Raw genomic sequence first — 27,971 nt, 5'->3', positions numbered from 1 at the left:
ATGATACCCTACATGATATACTTACAGTGAAATTGCACTTTGCCGTCTACGGTCATCTTGGATTCAGTGTGTAGGGATGGTAAAGGCTTAAAATGGATGATATGTCTTACAGTTGAGTAGTAGAGGCCTTTTATATATCCAGATACACTCTACTCTTCAAGACCTTTAAAATGATACCCTACATGACATAATATTGGAAAATAACATTTTTCGGGTGGCGATCATATTGGATTTGGCCTGTGGCGCCCCCTCTACAGTCGGCGGTGATAAAATCGGAGTTGCTCATCGGAAAGGGCATGTTCAAATTAGGTTAGGTGGCGATTCATATCACTTTATTATGAAAGATAAAGAAATGGTAGTGAAAAGATGAACAAAAAAACACCTGTAATTGTCTAAAGATTTTAATTGGGCGACTCTATTGTTTTTACCAGTAAACCATGTCCGAATGGGGAAAACGATTAAAATGCCGCAGAATACGTACAGTTTGTCGTGTTCTTTCCAATGATATAAAATTCAATTTTACAAAGTAGAAATTATATTACTATAAATAACATTGAAAAGTCAGTTCCACTGAAATTATGACTTTTCTCTGTCATAATGGTAAAATAACGTGAACAAGTATTCCCTAATAATTTTTTTTTTAAAATAAAACACAAATATAGTCCCTCACGTTGGCAGCAGTGTTCAAAGTAAATGTAAATATAACTTTTAAAAAGAAATATCACACCAAGTGACAGTCACTTCATCGCTATCGGCATTTTAACATTTCTGCCTTTCTTTGGATATATGATATGGTCGTCTTCTTTGCTTTATTGCTTCGACAATGTAATATTCCTCTATGTAGCTTGTATTAAATCCCAAAAGTTTTGATTCAATTTAGTTTTCCAAAGTCTAGAATTATTAGCTGTAAGTTTTGTGTTATCGTCTGTTTGAAAGCGTACCGTATCCAAGATGGCGGCGACACGCTTGATCTCGGCTTGTATCCGTATTCTTCGCATCATAACGTCAAAAAAAATAACAAATAGTTAATTTCTTCGACATTATCATATTCTACGATATGCCTGGCAGTAAATCATAAAAAATCTGATTCCATTTCACTCTTCATATCATAAAAGTATTAGCCGTAAGTGACAACGTGAAAATATTGGAATACTGCCAAAGTCATTGACACGGTGTGAATTTTCACCTCTGACCTATTACGTAAATACTGGAAGATCCTTTGTTGAAATGTATGTTTTTTATTCGATAATTGGCGAATATAACATTCCTTGCCATTGGGTGCTTTATTTTTATTACTCAATCACCATTAATTTATGAAATAAACACAATAGAAATCTGTTGATTGATCTGGCGCTTTTGTTCGCTAATGCCGTTGCAAAGAATGATGGGTCCGCGACTCCGCGAGTTGATTTGCTACCTTGAGTCACTTGGTGCGAGTTGTTTCGCTATTGTCAAAAATGGGTTAAGGTCATGAGACGAAGAAGCCTATTGATTTTCATCAATTACTACCAGAATTTAAATTTATACGCAGTGTTTGAGGTCATGAGATGAAGAATCCTATTGATTTTCAATGATTTCCAATAATTACTGCCAAAGTTATGTCCCTTGATCACTTTGAAAAATCTTGTGACGCTCTAGAGGCTAAAGTTAATATCGGATTGACTTCAGATTGATACACAGAGTTTAAGGTCTTGAAACGAATAAGTATATTGATTTTCAATGAATTTTGATAACTTGAACAGCTAAATCCATGATATTAAATATTTCGTATGCTAAACGTTAGCATGGGGCAGAAATTTATAAAAACCAAACAAATTCTAATGATTTTCTGATAATTACTTAATGAGTTGCTACTCTATCAGATTTTAGTGTATTATACATGTTTCATTACTGAAAAAGTAAAAGTATGCGACAACTCTTGACTGGCCGGACGATTTAGCTGCTGTGGGCGTATGTTTTGTTGCCTGACAAGTGACAACCTATCTTTGTTTTTAGCTTGTTCTCTATCCATCTCTTGCAAAATGTGGGCTTATCCTGCCTGTCAGTCGCTGGTTTGCATTTTGAAAAAAGTAGTATTTGTATTCTAGTTAGAAAGGGAAGAAGAAATACAGGTAATGTCAGCAGATATAAACAGTGAAACAGAAAGTGAACGAGACGCTAAATTTTTAAAGGTAAGTTAAATTTAGTTAACAGCAATTTAAAGAGCTCATAAAAGTGGATTGAACCTGACACCAGGGTTAACATTACACTATTCTGATTAGAATTATTTGATATATGAGTTTTATGACTGTTATTATGTCCGGACATCTGTTAACATTATGTTTGGAGGTCGGGTGTTCAATCCCTGCATTGGCCGAGAAAGTTCATCCATATTTTCCGGCGTGGTTCCCCCTTGTCAGTGATGCAGGATGGAGGGCCTGATAAGGACAACTGTCTAGTCATTCGGATGAGACGAAAACTGAGGTCCTGTGTACACATTGCGGAAGTAAAAGAACCCTTGACAGTTGGAATTCGATATAAGGGTAGGCCGTAGTGCTGCTGTCCGGGCAAAATTTCCCACATAGAACACTGTATGGCGTATGCCTGTCTTCATTAGCCCAGTTTGGAGCAGAACAGTAGAACGTTAAACCCCATTTTATTTCATTTCATTTCACATTATGTTTGTGGACACTACAAGCCCAAATTTGTGCCTGATTTTGATGGAATAGAAATATAGGTGTATATCGATAAAATCTTGTTTCCTTAATATATTTGACTGTAACTTCATGGAATATTTCCCTTGATTGTACAAAACATCAAGTGGATGTATATTGTCGTTGCCCCTGTCCGTCCGTTCACATTTTGTTTGTGAACACTCTACGTGTCACAATTTTTGATGAAACTTAAAATGTATGTTTATAACCCAAAGATCGTTGATGATCTCTATTATTTTTGGTGCATGCCCGACACCCAGGGGCAGAGCCAAGCCCATTTCTTGTATTTGTTGTTTGTCGTCTACAGGCCGCATTTCTTAATGTATCATCTTGAAACTTTGCATACTTATTCTTTGTGCCCTAAGGAACATCCCAATTGTTTGGGATGCATGCCCAATCCCCAGGGGCAGAACCACGCCCATTTTCTTTTTGTGTCTCTGTGTGTCACCTACAGGCCACAATTCTTAATCGGTCGTCTTGACAAAATTTCATATGAATTCCTTATACTCTAAGGATGATCCCTATTGTTTTTGGTGCAAGCCCCACCCCCAGTGACAGAGCCATGCTCATTTCTTGGGCTGACCTTAAAAATATCTTTGTTTCACCAAACCCGACCCACAATCGAGGAGAAGGGTCGGTAGGTCGGTTTTTTTTTTAGAAGTCAGAGAAATCAATACAGAAAACTTATTACTGTAGCTGTATAAGTTTGGGTCTGACGTAAAAAGTAACGAATTTAAGAGCTAATTTGACAGCTTGATAATTTTCCAGGTGGAAACATTTGCCTTCTTTATTGGCAAACAAATCAATGACATCGGGATTTTTCGTGATGCACGACTCGCACACGATTTGCCACGAACTTGAAGTGTGAAACTCCTTCAACACGTTTTTAACGATCGTGTGGGTTGTGCCTTCATTTTTCTCAAAAACAGATATTGAAAATATCGTCGTCATGTTTAAAACTACGCACCACAGACATAGAGGCAGAATCATTTCAAGGGAATGGACGTGCTTTCGTCTGCAACCATTTTGTTGTGAAGCGACACCTATGACGCTTTCGTCTTGATCAACCAGTTTCAATAATGAATCAAACCATAGCCATAGTGAAGGGAAATAACTCTCGTGATATATTTCAGGTTGACACACAAAATAAAATAAAAAGATTGTGGAAAAGTGCAATAAAATAATTTAAGTCGGGGGTGGTTTTAGTTAGTTGGTCGCGTTAGGCGAAACAAAGATATTTTTAAGGTCAGCCTTGTATTTATTTGTTTGTCATATACAGACTGCATTTCTTAAGTATCACCTTGAAACTTTGCATCCTTATTCCTTCTATCCTAAGGAACATCTAAGGATGTAACAGTTCAAAAATTCTTGAACCGGTTAACTGGTCGTTAAAAACCCAACCGTAACCGGTTAACCCATAAAAATTTCCTATCATAAGATTAATTATGAAATCAATATTTGAAAGCATACCTTTGGATTTTTATTCTCCCACATTTGCTTGTGGACGCTCTAGAGGCTAAAGTTAAAGTTGCAATTGCAAATTTTCAAGTTATATTTTTAAAATGTATTAAAATAAAGCCTTAAAATTAAAATAGATGGTACCCATAAACAGTCCTACCTTGTTAAAGAATAATCCTATTAATCCTATAATTCGCTATTGCCAGCTTAGAAAATGGCAAAAATATCAATTTTAACTTCAAATTTCAACGTTGGAAAATGGCTGCCCCATGTTGTCAATAGCAAAACAGGGGAGGTAATTGTGTTATTTCCCGTCTCATAGATTTTTAAGGGTGGGAAATAATGCCCATGATCGTATAATAGTGATTTGATAACCTATTGAGCAAAAGACATAGAAATAATTATGTTTTAACTTTCTTAGAAAATTTAAAATTCTCGCTTTAATATCCGATTGACTTTAAATTTATATACAGTGTTTAAGGCCATGAAACGAAGAAGCCTATTGATTTTCAGTGATTTCCGATAATTATGGCCAGAGTTATGGCCCTTGATCACTTCAAAAAATCTTGTGGACGCTCTAGAGGCCAAAATTAATATCCGATTGACTTTAAATTTATACACAGGGCTTAAGGTCATGAGACGAAGAAGTCTATTGATTTTCAGCGATTTACGATAATTACTGCCAGAGTTATGGCCCTTGATCACTTTGAAAAATCTTGTGGACACTCTAGAGGCTAAAGTTTATATCCGATTGACTTTAAATTTATACACATTGTTTAAGGTCATGAGATGAAGTCTTTTCATTTTCAGTGATTTTCGATATTTACTGCCAGAGTTATGGCCCTTGATCACTTTGAAAAATCTTGTGGACGCTTTCACTGTAACCCAGGTATCGTTTAATCTTGTGTATCTAGCACTAATTTCTTTCACATTCGTTTAATATCAAATCTTTGTTTAAAAATTTATAAGAACTGTTTAAAATCACCATAAATCGTTTAATTTGTACTTCTGTCCAGTTTAAAGCTGACCATTCAATTTTGATAATGTGTCCAGTTTACAAGTGTTAAACGAATGTGAAAGAAATAAGTGCTAGAAACACTAGATTAAACGATACCTGGGTTACAGTGTCTAGAGGCTAAAGTCAATATCCAATTGACTTGAAATTTATACACAGTGTTTAAGGTCATGAGACAAAGAAGTCTATTCATTTTCAGTGATTATCGATAATTACTGTCACAGTTATGGCCCTTGATCACTTTGAAAAATCTTGTGACGCTCTAGAGGCTTATGTTATCATCCGATTGACTTCAGATTGATACACAGAGTTTAAGGTCTTGAAATGAACAAGTATATTGATTTTCAATGAATTTTGATAACTTGAACAGCTAAATCCATGATATTAAATATTTCGTATACTAAACGTTAGCATGGGGCAGAAATTTCTAAAAACCAAACAAATTCTAATGATTTTCTGATAATTACTTAATGAGTTGTTACTCTTATAATTAGATTTTAGTGTATTATAAATGTTTCATTACTGAAAAAGTAAAAATGTGCGACAACTCTAGTTGACTGCCCGGACGATTTAGCTGCTGTGGGCGTATGTTTCGTTGCCTGGCAACCTATCTTTAAATATAAAATAAGTTTGATTATTCAACATCAGCTAATTCCAAAGAATTTAGTACACGTGTTGCTATCACAAGCCATGCTGTATCGTATGGTACCAATGACCTGTATGTCAACTTTGACCCCATAGCATCGCGCACTCGAGTGATAATATAAACAATTTTACAATTATATCCTCTCTATTTTAATATTATTTCATTACATCATACTTGTGTCATTTTGAGACTTTGTTTGTGGAGTGATGAGGTTAATACTGTAAAATAATTAATTTGTCAATCAGTTGAGGCTATTTAATGCTTGGCAGTGAGTGCTAATAACGTACACAAATGTCAAAACTTTAAGCGGGAATTTAAAGACGTCAACTTCCCGAGACTTATTACTAATGACAAGTGCTATTTTAAATATTTATGTGGTCTTAGTGAAAGAAAACAATGTTGTGGCTATCTTTCCTGGGTTTAAAGGTCGGGTATCATATGAGAACAAATACCGATCAGTAATTTTTTAACCTGTGCGCGAACTGTGACCGGTTAACCAAGTGACTGTTTACATCCTTAGGAACATCCCTATTGTTTGTGGTGAATGCATACACCCCAGGAGCAGTCTGTGTGTCACTTACAAACCACAATGCTTAATCGATCATTTTGAAAACTTTTTTATACTTATTCCTTATACCCTAAGGCTGACCTCTATTATTTTTGGTGCATGCCCGACTACATGTGCCAGAGCCACGCCCAATGTTTGTGCATCTTGTTTCGTCTACAGGCCGCAATTCTTAACAGATTCTTTTGAAACTTTGCATACCTATTCCTTATACCCTAAGGATCACTCCTATTATTTTTTTGTGATTGCCCAAGGGCCAATCCACACCCATATTTTCTTTATGTCTCTGTCTGTTGCCTACAGATCACGATTCTTAATTAATGGATGGTCTTTAAACTTGGACGGTTTATTCCTTATAGTCTAAGTACAACTGCATGTCCCGACCCCCAGGGGCAGAGCTACACCCACATTTTTATGTGGATGTACGTATATTGTTGTCGCCCCTGTCCGTCCGTACACAATTGTTTGTGAACACTCTAATGGTCACAATTTTTATCCGATTTCAATGAAACTTGAAATATAGGTTTATCACCCCAAGATCTTGGTTCCTTTCGATATTGGCATGTATCGGACTGTAACTTCATGGATTATTGACCTTGATTGTACCAAAAATCACGTTTTTAGCTTGTGAACACTATAGAGGTCACAATTTTTATCCGATGTGGTTTAAACTTGAAATATATGTTTATAACCCACAGATCTTGGTTCCTTTCGATATTCGCGCATATCAGACCATAACTTCCTAAAGTATGGCCCCTGATTGTATGAAAAATCACGTTTTTAGCTTGTGAACCCTATAGAGGTCATAATTTTTATCCGATTTAAAAAATCGAATTATTATATCACCGTTACACCCTAAGGACGGCTGAGTTTGAATTTCGTGAAAATCGGCCCAAAACTGACAGACAAAATGGCCGCCCCTCGTTCTCAAATTATGTAAAAATGTGGTATATCAAGGTTGTGGACCCTATAGAGGTCACAATTTTTATCCGATTTCAATGAAACTTGAAATATAGGTTTATCGCCCTAAGATCTCGGTTCCTTTCGATATTGGCATGTATCGGACCGTAACTTCATGGATAATGGCCCCTGATTGTACCAAAAATCACGTTTTTAGCTTGTGAACACTATAGAGGTCACAATTTTTATCCGATATGGTTTAAACTTGAAATATATGTTTATAACCCACAGATCTTGGTTCCTTTCGATATTCGCGCATATCAGACCATAACTTCCTAAAGTATGGCCCCTGATTGTACGAAAAATCGCTTTTTTCTACGCCCACATGGTAATGTGGTTGTATATTGCCGTCGCCCCCGTCCGTCCTTGTGAACGCTCTAACGACAAAACTTATCAACCGATCTGTATGGAATTTATATGCATCATTTAAATTAGTAAAACAAAGAAGCCTATTAAATTTCAACAATTTCTGTTAATTACATCTAGAGTTATGGCCCTTGTTTCACTTTGTTGAATCTTGTGAACGCTCTAATGACAAAAGTTATCAACCGATCTGTATGAAATTGATATGCATCATTTAAATTAGTGAAATGAAGAAGCCTATTGAATTTCAGCAATTTCTGTTTATTTCTCCTGAAGTTATGGCTCTTGTTTTACTTTTTTGCACCTTGTGAACGCTCTAACGATAAAAGTTATCAACATGTAAGTTAATAACCCAAAGATCTTGGTTCCTTTCGATATTCTGCATATCGGATAGTAACTTCCTGAATTATGGCCCTTGATTGTACAAAAAATCACGTTTTTAGCTTGTGGGCCTTGTAAAGGTCACAATTTTTATCTGATTTTAAAAAAATGTGTGAATATATCACCATTACACACTAAGATCATGGATCCTTTTGATAATCGCAGATACCTGAACTTTCTGGATTATGGCCCCTGCTTGTGTGAAAAATGGCATTTTTAGCTTGCGGATTCTCTAGAGGTCACAATTTTTTTTCCGATTTTAAAAACTGTTTAAATATTTCACCATTTCACCATAATGAAGGTTGAATTCAAATTTCGGGAAAATCGAAATGAAACTTCCCAATAATATGGTCGCCCTTTGTATGTACACAAATTGTGTAAAAGTATGCAATACGAAGGCTGTCGACCCTGTGGAGGTCACAATTTTTGTCCAATTCTGATGAAACTTAAATCATATCTTTCAGGGATAGAACTTTATTTGAAAACACACAAGCAAAATTTTGCTTGTTGATTTCAAATGTACAAGCAAAAATAGGATTTTGAAGAAATTCAAGGGGAAATTTTTTTCTTTAATGAAAAAACATAAAAAAGTTTGTCTATGATCGGCCGTACATATTTTTATAGCTACCCTTGAAAACTCGTTTTTTTTCTCATTCAAACGTTGTCTTCTTGAGGATGCATTATATAATATACTATTCAAAAAAAGTAGGGGATATTTGATTTTTAAGTGTTATTAAAGTCACCTAATGAAACTGACGAAGAAACAAATGACAAAATGAAATGAAGTTCACATTCATCGATTTATTCCAAATGATCATTAGACTAAGTAAGGCACAGACTGACCATTATAAGGGTAAAATGATACCCGGGGTCAAACAGCAAAGTTACCACAGCATCACAACCAAGTCAGTAACGGGTAAATCCTCCTCTGTTTGCCAAACAAGCATTGATCCGACGTGGCATACTCCTAATGAGACGTCTAAGGTCATTTTGGTCCAGATTGTCCCATTCCTGTTGCAACGCAGCAGCAAGTTCTTGGACATTGGCAGGACGTTGTTGACGTTGACGTAACCTCTGTCCAAGCATGTCCCAGACATGCTCGATGGGGGAGAGGTCGGGACTCAGTGCTGGCCAAGGTAATGTGGTGATGTTCTGTTGTTGGAGGTAACCTGTAACGATCCTGGCCCTGTGACATCTTGCGTTGTCATCCTGGAAGATGAAACGGCGGCCATGACGTCGTGCGAACGGCACAACATGGAATGCCAAGATGTTGTCCCGGTAGTACTGGCCTGTAACACGCCCTGCAACAACACGTTAAGCCGTTCTTCCAGCAACAGTGATGCCTCCCCACACCATAACAGAACCACCCCCAAATCGATCATGTCTGATGACGTTAACGTCTTGGAAGCGCTCGTTTCGACGACGTCACACCCTCCTACGTCTGTCCAAAAAATCAACAGTGAACCTTGACTCATCTGAAAACATCACATTGCTCCAGCGTCGATTATCCCAGTATTGACGATCCCTACACCAACGACGTCTTGCCTGAATGTGATGATCTCTCAAACAAGGGATCACGCGAGGACGTCGGGCGTGAAGGTGACCCCTATGCAGTCGATTCCGAATCGTCTGGCCACTCACTCTCACACCAGTGTCTGTTTGAAGACTAGCGCTGATCTGATTTGCTGTGATGACACGATTTCTCAAGGCCAAGGTATGGATAAATCGATCCTGGGCTTGAGTTGTTGCCCTTGGTCGACCTGAGCGTGGTCTGTCCTGTACAGATTGTGTATCACGGTATCTGGACCATAGCCTGCTTACGACAGACTGAGAAACATTCATCGTCCGCTCCACAACCGCCTGTGTTGTGCCGATCTGTAGCATGCCAAGGGCACGTAACCTTTCATTTTGGGTAAGCCGACGCATATCAAAATTTGTTTTCTGGTCACTAAAACAATTAAACTGATGTTTCCACCCTGGAATTCAATGCCACAATGACTGTAACATTCAAAGTCAGAGTCGTTCAAATCTTGGGTTGGACCCCCATGATGATCCCAAGCATCACCTGCATTCCATGCGGTAGCTATTGGTGCGTTTGGGCGTCACATGTAACTGGAAATGTTTCTTCTGTTAGGTTCTATAGTGACTTTTTTCGTAGTCATTTGCATATTTTAGTATTATGCCCCCAAAATCAAATATCCCCTACTTTTTTTGAATAGTATACAAGGATAGTAAATTAAACTATAAAACATAAGTACTATATGCCAAAAAGTGTCCATTGATTTAGCAATTTTTCGGATCACGGACAGCTATGCATGACACGTACGTCCGACGCTGAAGTGAATGATAATTAAATCAGTCTACCGGAACTCTCGGCATTATTTATATTTCTGCTTTATTAAAATTTATTTCAATCTGAAAATCAATGATTCCTTTCGAAAATCAAAGTATCGGTATAAACAATTTGTCAAGATTTATAGAAATTGAAAAGAAACGGATAATGCTAACGGGTGGAAAAGTGAGCGAGAAGTCACGTGACGTAAACAAAGCTCCTTATATTATAGTATTTATTCATCATTAAGCAATAAAATGTCGTAAATAACATCAAAAGGTAAACATTTTTTCAATATTTGTGTTAAATATCATCCAGAAAAATCAAAACCGCCATATATCCTGTGGTGGTACGTGTTTTTTACTATTAGGCTAATAAACTGTTTGTCAATTTGTGTCCGTGAATCAACGTATATTTTTGACCGATGTCGGAGTTTGTTTGATGGAATATAACGACAATAATGAAAGGACAGATAGTCGAACACTAAAAGAGGTCATTTATGATATGTGTGTATTGTTTTTATTGAATACGGTAAACTCCAAGCCGATAAAATATAAGATTTGGCCACAGATCACTAAACATTTGCCCATTGACTTTAATGTTAATTCTCGTCTCTTAGACCGGCTCTAACTTTTTCCCAAATTTTCGTTGGGTAGAACGCTTTCTACCACAGATGGAGCAACATGTAGCAACCTTTTGCCCAAAATCACGTATGAGGTTCACCATGGAAAACTTGAGATACACAAGCTGGAAGTAGAGACAAGAAAACATGCAATTTTGGACCCTACATTTCAACCTAACCAACCTCTCAACTCTTGTATCCTTCCGCCTCAAAATCATGAATATTCACCAAAACCTGGTAGAAAATGTATTTTCAAACCCTTTTCTTTGATTCTACACCAAAAAGTCAATAAAATTTGCCATGCAAAAGGGGGAAAAAGGGAAAGGGAGAGAAAGACTAAAAATAACTTTTGCCCTACATTCGTGGGTGACGGTGGTGAGCTGTGTCCATTTTTACCCCGATCAGTTCGGGGGGAAAAAACGCATGCGCAGATGTCACAAAACGCCGGATATAGACATCGCTTTATTTACATTTTGCAAGGAACTTAGGACGGAAAATAATGTATAGAATTTCCGTTTTTTGTCATAATTATCGTCTTGATTTTGCGTGAAAGAAGAAATGTTATTCAGTAACAATAAGTGAAAAAATGTTACACACATTTTTTTTTCGTGTGACATATTTTGTGACACGCAGTCTACAAAATCAACACGCATTTTGCGTGTTTGCGTCCGTCAAATTCGATCCCTGTATCTTTATATCCCAAAGATATCAGTCCCTTTTGATATTTCCGCATTTCAGACCATAACTTTCTGGATTATTGCCCCTGATTGTACAAAAAATCCTGTTTGTTTTTAGCTTGTTCTATATCCATCTCTTGCAAAATGTGGGGGTATTCTGCCTGGCAGCTGCTGGTTGCCTTTAGCGCCCGAAGGCTACAATTCTGAATGGATTATCTTGGAACTTGGTATACCTGACGGCAACTATTGATGTTGGTGCACGACCCCCTCCTCCACCCCCACCCTCTTCCATTTCGGCGGTGCCAAACCCACTTTTTGTTGATATTTTGTCCGTAAATGATTTACAGGTTGCAATTATTAACAGATTTGGATCCAATTCAGTATGATACAGCATAGAGTTGTACTTACATAGAAATGTGGACGTATATTGTCGGTCCGTCCGTCGGTCGTCCACAATTGTTTTAAAATTGATATATGTTGTTTACATAAGTGAGATGAAGAAGCCTTTTTAATTTCAATAATTTCCGTTTATAAGGTCTAGAGTTATGGCCCCTGTTTCACTTTGTTCAACCTTGTGAACGCTCTAATGCCAAAAGTTAACTTCCGATCTTTGTGAAATTTATATGCAATATTTAAATTAGGGAAACGAAGAGGCCTATTGAATTTCAGCAATTTCCGTTTATTACTTCTAGAGTTATGGCCCTTGTTTAACCTTGTGAACACTCTAACCCCAAAAGTTATCATCCAATCTTTTTGAAATTTATATGCATTATTTAAACATGCATTATGCAAGAGCTAAATCTGATTATTGCAAGTCTTAATTTAGGCTTCAGATGTTATAGAAATTATAAATGAGATCTTTATTTAAACAACAAGACCAAAATCAACTCTGTAGACCCACGGATGGCTCGGCTACAGCTCGGATTTAAATAGGATTTCACTAATTGATTAAATCAGATAAGGGGTAACCTGATGAAAATACGTCAATAGGATCGAGGCTAAATGATAGAGTGTACTTAGCGAGGCCGCTGTAAAGCGTTTCCGTATGCCATTGAAAACTTGACTTGATAATCGAGATATGTAGGTGGACTTAACGCCTGTCAATCAAACGTTCGGCGAAGGTGAAGACACATTTCGCTACCATTTCTAGGCAAATATTACAACGATGATAACTATGTTCAGAATAAAGTAATTTGACTGAATTTTTCAATATATTCTTCTTTCATCATCTACTTTTGAACTGTTATAGCAAGAATGGCCAACTCTCTATAAATATCTCCCATAATGTATCTTTAAATTAGTAAAACGAAGAAGCCTGTTGAATTTCAACAATTTCTGTTTATTACGGCTAGAGTTATGGCCCTTGTTTCACTTTATTGAACTTTGTGAATGCTCTAACATCAAAAGTTATCTGCCGATCTGTATTGAATTTACATGCATCATTTAAATTTAATGGACACATGCTGTGTCGTACATTTAGTAATAGATACATTGTGTGTCGTACGGTTATTAATAGATACATGTTGTGTTGTACAGATAGTAACGGATACAAGTACACAAGGTGTCTTACAATTAATTCCTCGAGTACAATCTTAAAATCAGTAGTATCAGGTAAATGCCATGTCCTACAGTCAGTAACAAGTATACATACTGTAACACTACAGGCTCACATGATGTCTTATCAATTGCACAGTTAATGTAAACCTGTAAGTTTTTTCGCCGCTATATTTACTACACATGACCGTATCAATTTATAAATCTATTGTTTCTTACCTGGGTTGTAAATATGATTATCCATGAAAAACAAATTTCCACACTATATATTCACATATCGAATAACAATGATGCAAATAGTGACATGCGCTAGCTTCCACCCACATTATAAATGTTTCATTACTGGCAAAAGAACAAATATGCGACAATTCTTGTTGACTGTCTGGACAACTTAGCTGCTGTGGGTGTATGTTTTGTTGCCTGGCAACTTATATTTATAAAAAAAACATGACATTTGTTAAATACCCACTAGCACACATTATAATAAAACATGCCTTAATTGGAATTGAAGTAATGCAGGTAAATCAAATAAACTGTTATCATTATGATTTCAGAATATCACAGAGAATACTGGTACAAAATCCATAGTACAGAAAACACAAGAGTTAAAAAAACGACGAAAACAGTGGGAAAAAAAATGTGTTGAGTAAGTTATTATGGATTTATGTAAGAATTTAACTTGAGTATCAGAAATCCATATGGCACAATAATAGAGGACAAATCCTATTGATATTCAGTGTTCCACAATTTTCCTTCCAAGAATTAAGCCCCCTTTTCCTAAAACTTGTGAATGTGATAGATGAGACAGTTTTTAACAGATCAATTTCAAATATTGTGGAAAGCATAGGGCTCATACATAATCAGCATTTTGCGACTTTTGGTTCCTGTTTCCCCCCCCCCCCCCCCTTTGCCTAAAGTGCAGAAACCAGGCGATATTCTCTTCTGAGGGGTACTTTTTATACGCCCACATTGAAATGTGGTCGTATATTGTCGTTGCCCCCGTCCTGGGTTACAGTGTCTAGAGACCAAAGTTAATATCTGATTGACTTTAAATTTATACACAGTGTTTAAGGTCTTTAGACGAAGAATCCTATTGATTTTCAGCGATTTCCGATAATTATTGCCAGAGTTATGGCCCTTGATCACCTTGAAAAATCTTGTGGACGCTCTAGAGGCCAAAGTTAATATCCGATTGACCTAAAATGTATACACAGTGTTTAAGGTCATGAGACAAAGAAGCCTATTGATTTTCAGCGATTTCCGAAAATTACTGCCAGAGTTATGGCCCTTTATCACTTCCGCCATACTTGAAACAAATCGGTCTTCTTCCGGGATTTCGTAATGTGTTCAGCTTGGAACCGATTCTGGAGTAGGAACCCAGGGATTTTTTGTTCTGAAGTGGTGTTTTATTTACTTTGGGGCCATACCCTATCGGCTGAAACAGGAATCAAAGTTGTCTGTAACATTTGAAATAAACATGTCTATTGGGGTCACTAGGGGGCGTTCTGAAGTACAAAAACCAGCTGATATTCTCTTCTGGTGGGTACTTTATATTTATAGGTCGAATTGTGGCACCATTCTCACGAAAGAATGATTTTGTCCGCCATACTTGTTCTACCAGGATTTTGTGATGTGTTCAGCTTGGAACCCATTCTAGAGTAGGAACCCAGGGGATTATTTGTTCTGAAGTTGTGTTTTATTTACTTTGGGACCATACCCTATCAGCTGAAAAAGGAATCAAAGCTATTCGTCATATTTTGAAATAAACCTATGTTCTCGGGTCACTAGAAGCCAGAAGCGAGGGGATTTTTTGTTCTGAAGGGCACTTTACAAGTTTGTCTTAGCAACGTGAACTTATGTAGCAAAGATTAACTTTGTCCGCAAAAGTTTGAATTAAATTGACTTTTTCTGCGATTTCGGGGGCGTGCAACCCCTAACCCCAGGGGATGTGCAACTTAAGAATTCCCATTCTGATCATCGGCCATGATGGTCCCTCCGTTAGGCATAGTGCCAATTTTGTCTGCGAGTTTAGGAACAACGGTCAGCTAGCTCCCCTACTAAGCAGCTTGATGTAGCCTGGCTGGCTAGTTTTTGAGAATGACTTTAGTATTGTAATCTATACTATGCTTGTATCCGGCTATGATGTATAAAATGTAAAAACTAACTATTGCATCGTTATTCCTGGAAAGACAAATGTCTTAACCCTTAACCGGTCAGCGTCATTTTGACGTCAAGTGGTCAGGCTAAATAAAGGCTGACGTTAATTATTTTGTATGCCTATTTCAATCGACTACTGCCGAATAATTATAAGTGATAGACTCTTGACACCAATAAAAAAGTTGCTGGGGGTAAGTTGATCTATAATTTGCAAATCATTCTAAATTCTTTTCATCAAAAATATCGTCTTAAGAATCGGTGTCATCGATATAATCCGAGGCAGAATAATTCATAAGAATTTCAACCACTTCGAGCGTCTTTAAGGGTTAAGAAAACAGAAGTAAATACACAACATGAAGGGGAAGCAAAGACAGCTAGAGACTAATTCTAGACGATCACAAGGCTACTAATATATGTAGTAAGAAAAGATGCATGGGTCGTACGTAGGATGTGCCGACCGGTTTGAGAAGGCCCATGGTGCTACAATTATTGTCCCCCGCCTTTCGAAGAAAGTAGGGGACTATTAAAATGGGTCTGTCTGTTCGTCACACTTTTTGGGACACAATAACTCTCCTAATTTTCTGCTTGGGGTAAACAGAGATAAGTAATTAGGCTTTCACCTTCGGTGAAAGACTATTGTTATTACTAAGATTAATATTATTAGGCTTTCACCTTCAGTGAAAGACTATTGTTATTACTAAGATTAATATTTGCCTATTTCTCAGCAACTATAAGAGACAGAGGTCTGAAATTTGATTTTCTGTTGGGAAAGTGGTGTGCAGCTACTGCTTAAGGCTATTTACAAATTTGTGCGCATAGCGGAAATGCGTTAAATCGGCCATTATTCTCTTAATTCTCAATGGATTCTTCAGATATTTACATTTTTGGATAGCTGGAGACATTTCTGAGCAGATAGCTGTTCAAAACTGTGGAAATTAGAAACTTTGTCGCTCTAATTTTTTTGGTGAAAAATGGAAAATTTTCAAAATTTTCTAATTTTTTTATTTTTGGGAATTTTTAAATTTCAGTTATATTTTTGGATAGCTGACATCAATCCGATTCCAACAATATAAGTTTTTTTCTGAAATGTTGACTTTGATTTTTCACTTTTTTTCGCATTTTGGTCAAATCGTAGATTTCTTATTTTTTTAAAACGGCTCCAACGATTTTTCTGAAACTTCAGGAATATGAAGTCGAAGGACCAGACCAGTCCATGAACTATAAATGAAAATCCCCTAATCACCGGAAGTAGTCAAGAAAGGTATCCAAACTTTGACAAAATTGTGAAAAATGGGCGTCTGTGCGGAAAATGCTATGTATCAACAGTGTTTTTGTCGTTTAGTTAAAGTTTTATATCGTTTAATAGCCAATTGAATTGTCTATCAGATGGTACTTCAGCGACAAGTTTCTATCAAAAACTAAAAAAGTTATATGACCTTGAAAAGTAAGGTATTTTGCGATTTCGAGCAACTTTAGACGCATGTTTCTCGGAAACGCCCCCAACGATTTTTTTAAAACTTTCTCAATCGAGAGATAAATGGGTACTCTGTTGTGTGAAACCACTGTATCATTTTTTGAAATGTCAGGGGTAGCCGAAAAATGAGATCAAAAATCGAAAACGTCGTATTTTTACGATTTGGAGCATTTTTAGAGGTCTATTTCTCGAAAAGTCAACATAATATTTTTTAGGAACTTCTTCTACAGAGAGGCCTATCAGTAGTGTTATATATAAAACCATTGTACAACAGTTCCAAATTTCAGGAGTAGCAGAACAAAGGGATCGAAAATTGAACACGGCACCTTTCATTGTTAAGCGAAACATAAGAGGGGATACAATCTGTACGTTTTGTCAACGTATAGAGCCAATTCAAGAGTGCTTTTATCAGTGATAATATTTGAACTAAAATTATTTCAACTATGAGTGTTTTCTTCTATCCAAAATATGGGTATAGTGACCCTGTAACAGAAATAGTTTATAGCTGTGTGTAATAATTAGTCTTTGAATTAATATTGTTGCTTCTTTGTCAAAATTATCTTATACCGGTAATCATCTGGATAGAAATCGACGGCTCGCGCTGTTTATAAGACAGTCCAATTTATTTAGCGTTTGCAGTAGTATCGTACAGTGGTATGGAATATTGCACCTGTGATAAAAGGCATGACGTTGTTTGAGCATGGACTCTTTCTGTAATTAATGTTAAATTTTTATTAGTGACGTCAAATCTTTAAGGTGCACGAAACCAGAAAATTGGCGATATTTCATTGAATATTCAATCAATTTTTGAACCAGTTACATATTTGAGTAGCTGACATGAACGCGATTCCGAAGTTCCGTGTACACATTGGTGTGACCGTAAAAGATCCCTTGGCGGTTGGAATTCTGTATAAAAGAAGACTAGTGACTCTGTACGAGCATGTTTAGAGGTCCTTTTTCTCAAAAAGGCAATCTAATATTTTGGGGGAACTCCTTCTATAGAAAGCTTAATTGATATATATTTGAATGAAAAGAGAGAGAGAGATGGGGTTTAACGTCCACTCGACACAAACTAGGTCATTTCTGGACTAACATATGGTTTAATTTTTTTATTTCAATAAATCGCTTGCGCGTAGGGGTCTTTAGCAGTTGGAGGAAACCGGAGGACCAGGAGAAAACACACGAGGTTGGACAGGCGACATACTCCTTGTCATGTTCAACCGGGGAATCGAAACCCAGCCAGTTGATTCAATGACAGACTGTATGATACAGCGCAGTCCCAAAGGCTATAGCCTACCGTGCAAATTCCAGCCAGCATAATGTATCTATATAAGAAATATTTATTCCTACTGGGGATTTACAATCAGTCCCAAAGGCTAACCTACCGTGTAATTTACAGCCAGCATAACGTATCTATGTAAGAGACATTTATTCCTACTGGCGATTTACAAATATTGCATGAAAAAATTCAAATCATAAGAACATAAACACGACTAATGCACAGTATCATATTGATTATAAAAGTACAATGTATATATTGGTTATACTATATATGTCACAAAACAACAATCATTAGATAATAATGATTATTTACTAATTATATAAATCATTTAAGAGGTAGGAGTTATCCATTGTTTGATTTAACAGTTATATAATTACCATGGTTAGAAAGGTACGAACAATTAAGGTACTTAAAGAGAGAGAGAGAGAAATGGGGTTAACGTCCACTCGACACAAACTAGGTCATTTCGGGACTAACACATGGTTCAATTTTTTTTCAATAATTCACTTGCGCGTAGGGGTCTTTAGCAGTGGGAGGAAACCGGAGGACCCAGAGAAAACCCACGAGGTTGGACAGGCGACCCTACTCCTTGTCACGTACAACTGGGGATTCGAAACCACACCAGTAGACTCAATGACAGAATTTATGCTACAGCACGCACGTGGTAACCATTCAGACATCCAACCCCCCTAAACAAATGATTACGAAAGAACATAACGCTATAGACTTTTTTATAATAAGACATATAATACATGTTTAATCTATCTATATATATATTTGTGACTTTCGTTTGTCTGTCTGTCTGTCTGTTCGGGGTTGGCGGCTACACTAGGTCTGCCCCGAGTCTGGAATTTGATGTATAGGGGTAGCTCGGACCGGGGAATAACATAGACCAGGTGGCGTTAGTCTACAACTTCCGGTTTCGGAGTTATGACCCCCGAGCGAAGACGGTCTGTTCGGGGTTGGCGGCTACATTACGTCTGGCCCGAGTCTGGAATTTGATGTATAGGGGTATCTCGGACCGGGGAATAACATAGGCCATGTGGCGTTAGTCTACAACTTCCGGTTTCGGAGTTATGACCCCAGAGCGAAGCCGGTCTGTTTGGGGTTGGCGGCTACACTAGGTCTGCCCCGAGTCTGAAATTTGGGGTATAGGGGTAGCTCGGACCGGGGAGTAACATAGGCCAGGTTGGGTTAGTCTACCACTTCCGGTTTTGGAGTTATGACCCCCGAGCGAAGCCGGGTATCTGTGTGTCTGTCTGTTCGGGGTTGGCGGCTACACTAGGTCTGCCCAGAGTCTGAAATTTGGGGTATAGGGTTAGCTCGGACCGAGGAGTAGCATAGGCCAGGTGGCGTTAGTCTACCACTTCCGGTTTCGGAGTTATGACCCCCGAGCGAAGCCGGTCTGTTCGGGGTTGGCGGCTACACTAGGTCTGCCCCGAGTCTGAAATTTGGGGTATAGGGGTAGCTCTGACTGGGGAGTAACATAGGCAAGGTGACGTTAGTCTACCACTTCCGGTTTCGGAATTATGACACCCGAGCGAAGCCGGTCTGTTCGGTGTTGGCGGCTACACTAGGTCTGCCCCGAGTTTGAAATTTGGGGTATAGGGGTAGCTCGGACCGAGGAGTAACATAGGCCAGGTGGCGTTAGTCTACCACTTCCAGTTTCGAAGTTATGACCCCCGAGCGAAGTCTTTCTGTTCGGGGTTGGCGGCTACACTAGTTCTGCCCTGACTCTGAAATTTGGGGTATAGGGGTAGCTCGGACCGGGGAGTAACATAGGCCAGGTTGCGTTAGTCTACCACTTCTGGTTTCAGAGTTATGATCGCCGAGCGAAGCCGGTCTGTTCAGGGTTGGCGGCAACACTAGGTCTGCCCCGAGTCTGAAATTTGGGGTATAGGGGTAGCTCGGAATGGGGAGTAACATAGGCCAGGTGGCGTTAGTCTACCAATTCCGGTTTCGGAGTTATGACCCCCGAGCGAAGCCGGGTATCCTGCTAGTATATATATAAATGACAATGTCCTACGCTAACAAATAATGAAATATGATAGTATCAGTAAATACAAAAAAACAATTAGTCGCGAACATCCTGGCTCTTGACTGCTTCAGTTGTTTGATCCTGGACTCTGTCTGTAATTAATAGTAAACTTTTACATGTTAGTGACGTCAAATCTTTAACGTGCACGAAACCAGAAAATTGGCGATATTTAATTTTTGAACCAGTTACATATTTCAGTAGCTGACATGAACGCGATTCCGAAGTCCCGCATACATATTGGTGTGACTGTAAAAGATCCCTTGGCAGTTGGAATTGTATATAAGAGTAGGCTAGCGCCGCTGTACGTTCGAAACATTCCTCATGGTCCATTCCGAGCAGAATGGCGTTAAACCCCATGTCATTTTACTTTGATATTAATATCTATTGCGACATTGCTTTTCGTCCATTTCGCGAAACTGTTCTTTTTCCATTTCGCGTAGATCAACTTTATTTTTCGATTCCCTACTATCGTAATGCGCATGCAAAGAACATGTCAATATCTGAGTTATGCAAATGTGTGTTTTTATTTGGGGGGTGGGGGAGTGTGTGTTTGTTTAGGGGGTGAGAGGTGGGGATAGTCTTTTGTCATGCATCTGGCGATCGTGTGACGCCTTGGCACGGTGAAAGCCTTCAGTCTTGCAGGCAAGTCTAGTTAGGCTTTCACCTTCTGTACTAGCTAAGACAGTACTGATGAGTACACAAAATATGGAGTTTGTCGAGCAAACCGGAAGTGCCACCATCTCAAAATGTGAAAAGTCCATACGGCTTTTGCAATATTTTACTTAAAGACATAAGAGTTACATTTTCTGAATGCTTGAAGGAAAGCCTAAAAATCTATCGGTTTAGAATTTTGATTTAGGTCAACTGATGGACGCCATTTTGAAATGAAAATGAAAATTAGTGAAAAATCCACATTTATGGGCTTGAAAACATACACAATTGGTCGTGGCTTAGAGAATCTGTCTCCTATTACCGAAATTAATACATTTGAGGATAGCCTGGATCATGGTCGAATGTTTGGTATTTGAATATTTCAAAAATTCGAATTTCTCCTTTGATGTTTTCCGTGCCGACAAGGTTGTTTTCGAGTTTAGCTGGTTTTGATTTCGCGCATGCGCTACACAGGAACCAACGGTACCATGAGTACTAAATTCCGGCGAGCAACTTTTCACGTTGGTACCTAGGCACCCTGAAAATTTCAAGGTGATACCTGCATTCGTTCAAGTCGTTTGTTCTTGTCACCTGCCTTTCGTCGTTTTTTTTTCTAAGTCAATTTACGGCTTCCATGAGGGGAAAAAAGTGGAATTTCGCCGTGACACCGGCACCGATTGTCCGAAAACCATGAAATTTGGACACAATACGCCCATTACCACCCCGGACTCTGTGCTTTACCCCCATTTTGATCCCATTAAAAAAAAAGAGTTTTAGCAAAAAAACGATTTTCGGAATTTAATATTGGTTTTAACCCTGTAATACCCAGACATGATATATTATTATAATCCCTATGAAATATTTTAATTATTTACTGCTATAATATGAATTATCACTTATTCCCCGTTAAATAAATATCGGTCACCTGGTGCCGCTGTACAACTTAAAGGACACTGGCCTCAAGTCAATTTACGGAGAGAGAGAGAGAAATGGGGTTTAACGTCCACTCGACACAAACTAGGTCATTTCGGGACCAACATATGGTTTAATTTTATTTCAATAATTCGCTTGCGCGTAGGGGTCTTTAGCAGTGGGAGGAAACCGGAGGACCCGGAGAAAATCCACAAGGTTGGACAGGCGACCCTACCCCTTGCGTCAATTTACGGCTTCCATGAGGGGAAAAAAGTGGAATTTCGCCGTGACACCGGCACCGATTGTCCGAAAACCATGAAATTAGGACACAATACGCCCATTACCACCCCTGACTCTGTGCTTTACCCCCATTTTGATCACATTAAAAAGAAAAGAGTTTTAGCAAAAAAATGATTTTCGGAATTTAATATTGGTTTTAATTAATTTTGAAATTGGAAATGCAAAGAGATTTTATCGCCTCTTCCGTATGTGATAGGTATTGGTACTATACACATTATCCTTAAAAGACAATTTTTTAAACTGACCGTAACGATGAATCGACACTAGAAACCGAAATCGCCTATTTTGACCTATTTTGACTGCTGGGGTATCTTTCCGTACGTGACAAGGAGTAGGTCGCCCGTCCAACCTGTGTATTTTTTCAGGATCACCCGGTTTCCCCCCACTGCTAGACCCCTACGCGCAAGCGAATTATTGAAATAAAATTGAACCATACGTTAGTCCCGAAATGACCTAGTTTGTGTCGAGTGGTCGATCAACCCCATTTCGCTCTCTCAATTTTAGCACTCCTAACTCTAAAACTAAATGCAAGGAACGGGCCTATTTACAGAGGTCACAATTTTAACCTACATGCACACCTACATGATATACATATTATTATAATCCCTATGGGATATTTTAATTATTTACTGTTATAATATGAATTATCACTTATTCCCCGTTAAATAAATATCGGTCACCGGGTGCAGCTGTACAACTTCAAGGACCTTGGCCTCAAGTGCATGGGACCAACTCTACATTTTCTGAAATGTCAATAAAAGCCCTGGAATGATTTCATTTAAAAAAAATAATCAGAAAGTAAATCTAGTTTTATTTATATGCTATTTGTTGCCAGAAAATATATTTTGTTACGAGTCTAATTCAAATTTAAAAATAAACAATGGGTCTGAGCAGTCTGAGGCATATTTTATTGATATATAGAAATTAATGCAGTGTTCTCATTATGTGATAAAAGAGTGCCAGAAATGTCTCGAAATTCAGCCATTTGTGTATTTAGTATATCAAGTATATGTGTGTATTACAAAGCTCTGATTTGTGTGATTTGTGTACACCCCGCTCCCCCCCCCCCTCCTCGTGTCACTATCATGTACATATCAATTCTGCTGCCAACCCACCCACGCGAACATGACTAAATTATGAAACATTGTCTAGTCGTTTGTATGTTACGACAAAACGAGGCCAGCGTGGCTCATTTGCTGCAGAACGGAAGGCCTTGCAAGGATTAGTGTCTAGTCGTTTGGATGTTACGAAAACCCGAGGTCAAAGTGGTTCCCCGTTGGCAGTGGTGAAGTATGGAAGGCCTAGCAAGGATCTGTGTCTAGTCGTTTCGATGGGACGAAAAACGCCCGTCCCCTCGTCCATGGTTCAAGGATTAGTGCCTAGTCGCTTGGATGGTATGCAAAACAGAGGTGCATATTGGCGTGCACGAAAAATAACCCTTTGCATTTGGAATTTTATGCACCCACCCCACCCTCGAACAACGCTTAACATAACATTTTGTTTTCACTACCTACATTGTAAAATTTGTTTGATTTCAGATGACTTAGCCCCGGTTTTTCACAGTGAAAGATTTTGATGAAACTTGACATGCATGTTTATAACCCAAAGATATGGTTCCTTTCGATATTTGCGCATATCGAATCGTAACTTCATGAATTATGGTCCCTGATTGTAAGAAAAATCACTTTATATTTCGCGTGTTCTCTATCTATCTCTCGGAAATGGAATATGGAAATACACAAGCTAGCTAGTGTATTACAGGTTGGTGGTGGTGGGGATGAGGTCTTCTATTTGCAATGATTTTTTGACTACAAAATATACGCTCTAACTCATTACTCAAACTACAACAAAAAAAAAGCGGATCGGAAACCCGATTTTATATATTCTTACAATAGCAACGCACTTCGGGATTAACTTAGAAATGGTTCCACTACTGATGTCTTCCGCCTTTCTCCTGCCACAGTAGTGGCTTGTCCTACGGAGTTCCTTTCCGCAAGTTTTTTTTAGTCAAATGACTACAAAAAGGTTACTGGCCTATGTATAGCTCCCTTAATTTACACATAAACTGACCTAAAACTGCACTGCACATATAATAAACCAATTCCCATTGAAATAAAGGTGAAGCCGTACCGCATAATTATATGATTTGATGAAACCCAACTGCTACCTGAAGTTTCTCGCCTATCGAAGTTATAATATCCGCCGGTGTCATGGCGGCTCGCACATTATAAGAATCATTGCTTTGAAAATGTAGAACGCATTAACACAAAGAAAACTGATGGGTAACTAGTTTAGTGGTCCAGTCTTCACTATAATTTGTGATAGAATTACTGTTTTAAAAAAAACTGAATGATGTAAAAATAAAAATGGTTGGAGTGCCCAAGTTTAGATTTGTCGTTGATTTCATAAAGATGTTAGGATATAGAACGTTAAATACTGTGTGATTCAACATGGCGGCCGAGGGGTTTAATATGATATAAGTACGAAATACATGTACATGTAGTACCAAATGGTTTATATGTATGAGAGTCAAGGGTTGGACTAAATGTCTTGGGGAAGTAGGGGGCGACTAGCATGTGCCTCTCTTTAGTGGACCGATGTGAGATTGCCCATTGTATTAACTGGACGGGTAGGCCTATTCACCTTCAGTTATGTGTCAATGTCAAATAAGCGGCTTCGTATCAACACGGTCGGCTCTGGGCCGGTTTAATTCTACGTATCTCTCGTAGCTGAGAGAAAAAAGATTTTTTAGCCCAGAGAATATCTTCCGTCAGAGTGGTTGTTGATTCATAGATTCTAATAACCCCTTTTGAAGTTTATATGAAAGCTTTGATATCTGCTATGCAGATCTAGTTATTATTTTTTTTTTTTTATTGGGGGAAGCTAGATCTCAGCAACTATAAGAGATAGAGGTTTGAAATTTGATTTTCTGTCGGAAAAGTGGTGTGCAGCTACTGCTTAAAGCTATTTGGAAATTTGTGCGCATAGCGGAAATGCGTCAAATCTTTAACGTGCACGAAAATTGAAAATCGGCCATTATTCTCTTAATTCTCAATTGATTCTTCAGATATTTACATTTTTGGATAGCTGGATACATTTCTGAGCAGATAGCAGTTCAAAACTGTGGAAATTAGAAACTTTGTCGCTCTAATTTTTTTGGTGAAAAATGGAAAATTTTCAAAATTTTCTAATTTTTTTATTTTTGGGAATTTTGAAATTTCAGTTATATTTTCGGATAGCTGACATCAATCCGATTCCAACAATATAAGTTTTTTTCTGAAATGTTGACTTTGATTTTTCACTTTTTTTCGCATTTTGGTCAAATCGTAGAGTTCTTATTTTTTTAAAACGGCTCCAACGATTTTTCTGAAACTTCAGGAATATGAAGTCGAAGGACCAGACCAGTCCATGAACTATAAATGAAAATCCCCTAATCACCGGAAGTAGTCAAGAAAGGTATCCAAACTTTGACAAAATTGTGAAAAATGGGTGCCTGTGCGGAAAATGCGATGTATCAATTGTGTTCTTGTCGATTAGTAAAAGTTTTATATCATTTAATAGCCAATTGAATTGTCTATCGGATGGTACTAAAACGGCATGTTTCTATCAAAAATTTAAAAAGTTATGTGACTTTGAAAAGTAACGTTTTTTACGATTTCGAGCAACTTTGGACGCATGTTTCTCGGAAAGTCTCCCAACGATTTTTTAAAAACTTTCTCAATCGAGAGGCTAATGGGTACTCTGTTTTGTGAAACCACTGTGTCATTTTTTGAAATGTCAGGGGTAGCCCAAAAATGAGATCGAAAATCGAAAACGTCGTATTTTTACGATTTGGAGCATTTTTAGAGGCCTATTTCTCGAAAAGTCAACATAATTCTTTTTTTGAAATTCTTCTACAGAGAGGCCTATCAATAGTGTTACATATAAAACCATTGTACAACAGTTCCAAATTTCAGGAGTAGCGGAACAAAGGGATCGAAAATTGAACACGGCACCTTTCATTGTTAAGCGAAACAAAAGAGGGGATACAATCTGTACGTTTTGACAACGTATAGAGCCAATTCAAGAGTGCTTTTATCAGTGATGATATTTGAACTAAAATTATTTCAACTATGAGTGTTTTCTTCTATCCAAAATATGTGTTTAGTGACCCTGTAACAGAAATAGTTGATAGCTGTGAGTAATAATTAGTCTTTGAATTAATATTGTTGCTTCTTTGTCAAATTTATCTTATACCGGTAATCATCTGGACAGAAATCGACGGCTCGTGCTGTTTATAAGAAAGTTCAATTTGTTAAGCGGTTGCAGTAGTATCGTACAGTAGTATCGTATATTGCACCTATGATAAAAGGCATGACGTTGTTTGGGAATGGACTCTATCTGTATTAGTGACGTCAAATCTTTAACGTGCACGAAACCAGAAAATTGGCGATATTTCATTGAATATTCAATCAATTTTTGAACCAGTTACATATTTGAGTAGCTGACATGAACGCGATTACGAAGTCCCGTGTACACATTGGTGTAACCTGTAAAAGATCCCTTGGCGGTTGGAATTCTGTATAAAAGAAGACTAGCGCCGCTGTACGAGCATGTTTAGAGGTCATTTCGGGAATAACATATGATTTTTTATTTTTTTTATTTCAACAATTCGCTTCCGCGTAGGGGTCTTTAGCAGTTGAAGGAAACCGGAGGACCCGGAGAAAACACACGAGTTTAGACAGGCGACATACTCCTTGTCACGTTCAACTGGGGAATCGAAACCCAGCCAGTTGACTCAATGACAGACCGTATGATTCAGCGCAGACCCAAAGGTGATAGCCTACCGTGCAAATTCCAGCCAGCATAACGTATCTATATAAGTGACATTTATTCCTACTGGCGATTTACAAATATTGCATGAAGAAATTCAAATCATAACAACATAAACACGACTAATGCACAGTATCATATTGATTATAAAAGTATAATGTATATATTGGTTATACTATATATGTCACAAAACAACAATCATTAGATAATAATGATCATTTACTAATTATATAAATCATTTTAAGACGTAGGAGTTATCCATTGTTTAATTTAACAGTTATATAATTACCATGGTTAGAGAGAGAGAGAGAGAGAGAGAAATGTGGTTTAACGTCCAGTCGACACAAACTAGGTCATTTCGGGACTAACATGGTTTAATTTTATTTCTATAATTCGCTTCCGCGTAGGGGTCTTTAGCAGTGGGAGGACCCGGAGAAAAACCCACGAGGTTGGACAGGCGACCCTACTCCTTGTCACGTACAACCGGGGATTCGAAACCACGTCAGTCGACTCAATGACAGACTTTATGATACAGTGCGCGCACGCTAACCATTCAGCCATCCAACCCCCCCCGCCCCCCAGAGAGAGAGAGAGAGAGGGAGGGTTTAACGACTTTATGATACAACGCGCTCACGCTAACTACTCAGCCATCCAACCCCCCACCCTGGTTAGAAAGGTATGAGAGAGAGAGAAATGGGTTTAACGTCCACTTGACATAAACTAGGTCATTTCGGGACTAACATATGGTTTAATTTTATTTCAATAATTCCCTTGCGCGTAGGGGCCTTTGTTGGTGGGAGGAAACCGGAGGACCCGGAGAAAACCCACGAGGTTGGACAGGCGACCCTACTCCTTGTCACCTACAACCGGGGATTCGAAACCACGCCAGTCGACTCAATGACAGACTTTATGATACAGCGCGCTCACGCTAACCACTCAGCCATCCAACCCCCCACCCTGGTTAGACTTTATGATACAGCGCGCGCTCGTGTTCCCCCCCCCCCCCCCCCCCCCGGTATGAAACCACCGTACAACGGTCAAAAGTATCAAGAGTGGCCAAACAAATGGCACTGTATATC

General features: G+C 38.2%; 1 protein-coding gene across 1 annotated transcript in view; it reads left to right on the top strand.

The window, feature by feature from the left end:
- The window catches only part of LOC126820656 (leucine-rich repeat-containing protein 9), a 201,499-nt gene that overhangs the window by 132,012 nt on the left and 41,516 nt on the right, over positions 1–27,971 (top strand). The window contains exons 9-10 of the mRNA XM_056100793.1: positions 2,088–2,171; positions 13,821–13,912. Coding sequence (XP_055956768.1) covers positions 2,088–2,171; positions 13,821–13,912 — 176 coding nt within the window. The remainder of the gene's footprint in view (positions 1–2,087; positions 2,172–13,820; positions 13,913–27,971) is intronic.

Source organism: Patella vulgata, chromosome 5 (genome assembly GCF_932274485.2).
Source record: "Patella vulgata chromosome 5, xgPatVulg1.2, whole genome shotgun sequence".
Classification (NCBI taxonomy): Eukaryota; Metazoa; Mollusca; class Gastropoda; family Patellidae; genus Patella; species Patella vulgata.
The sequence above is the reverse complement of the archived record's forward strand: the minus strand, read 5'-3'. Positions and strand labels throughout refer to the sequence as shown.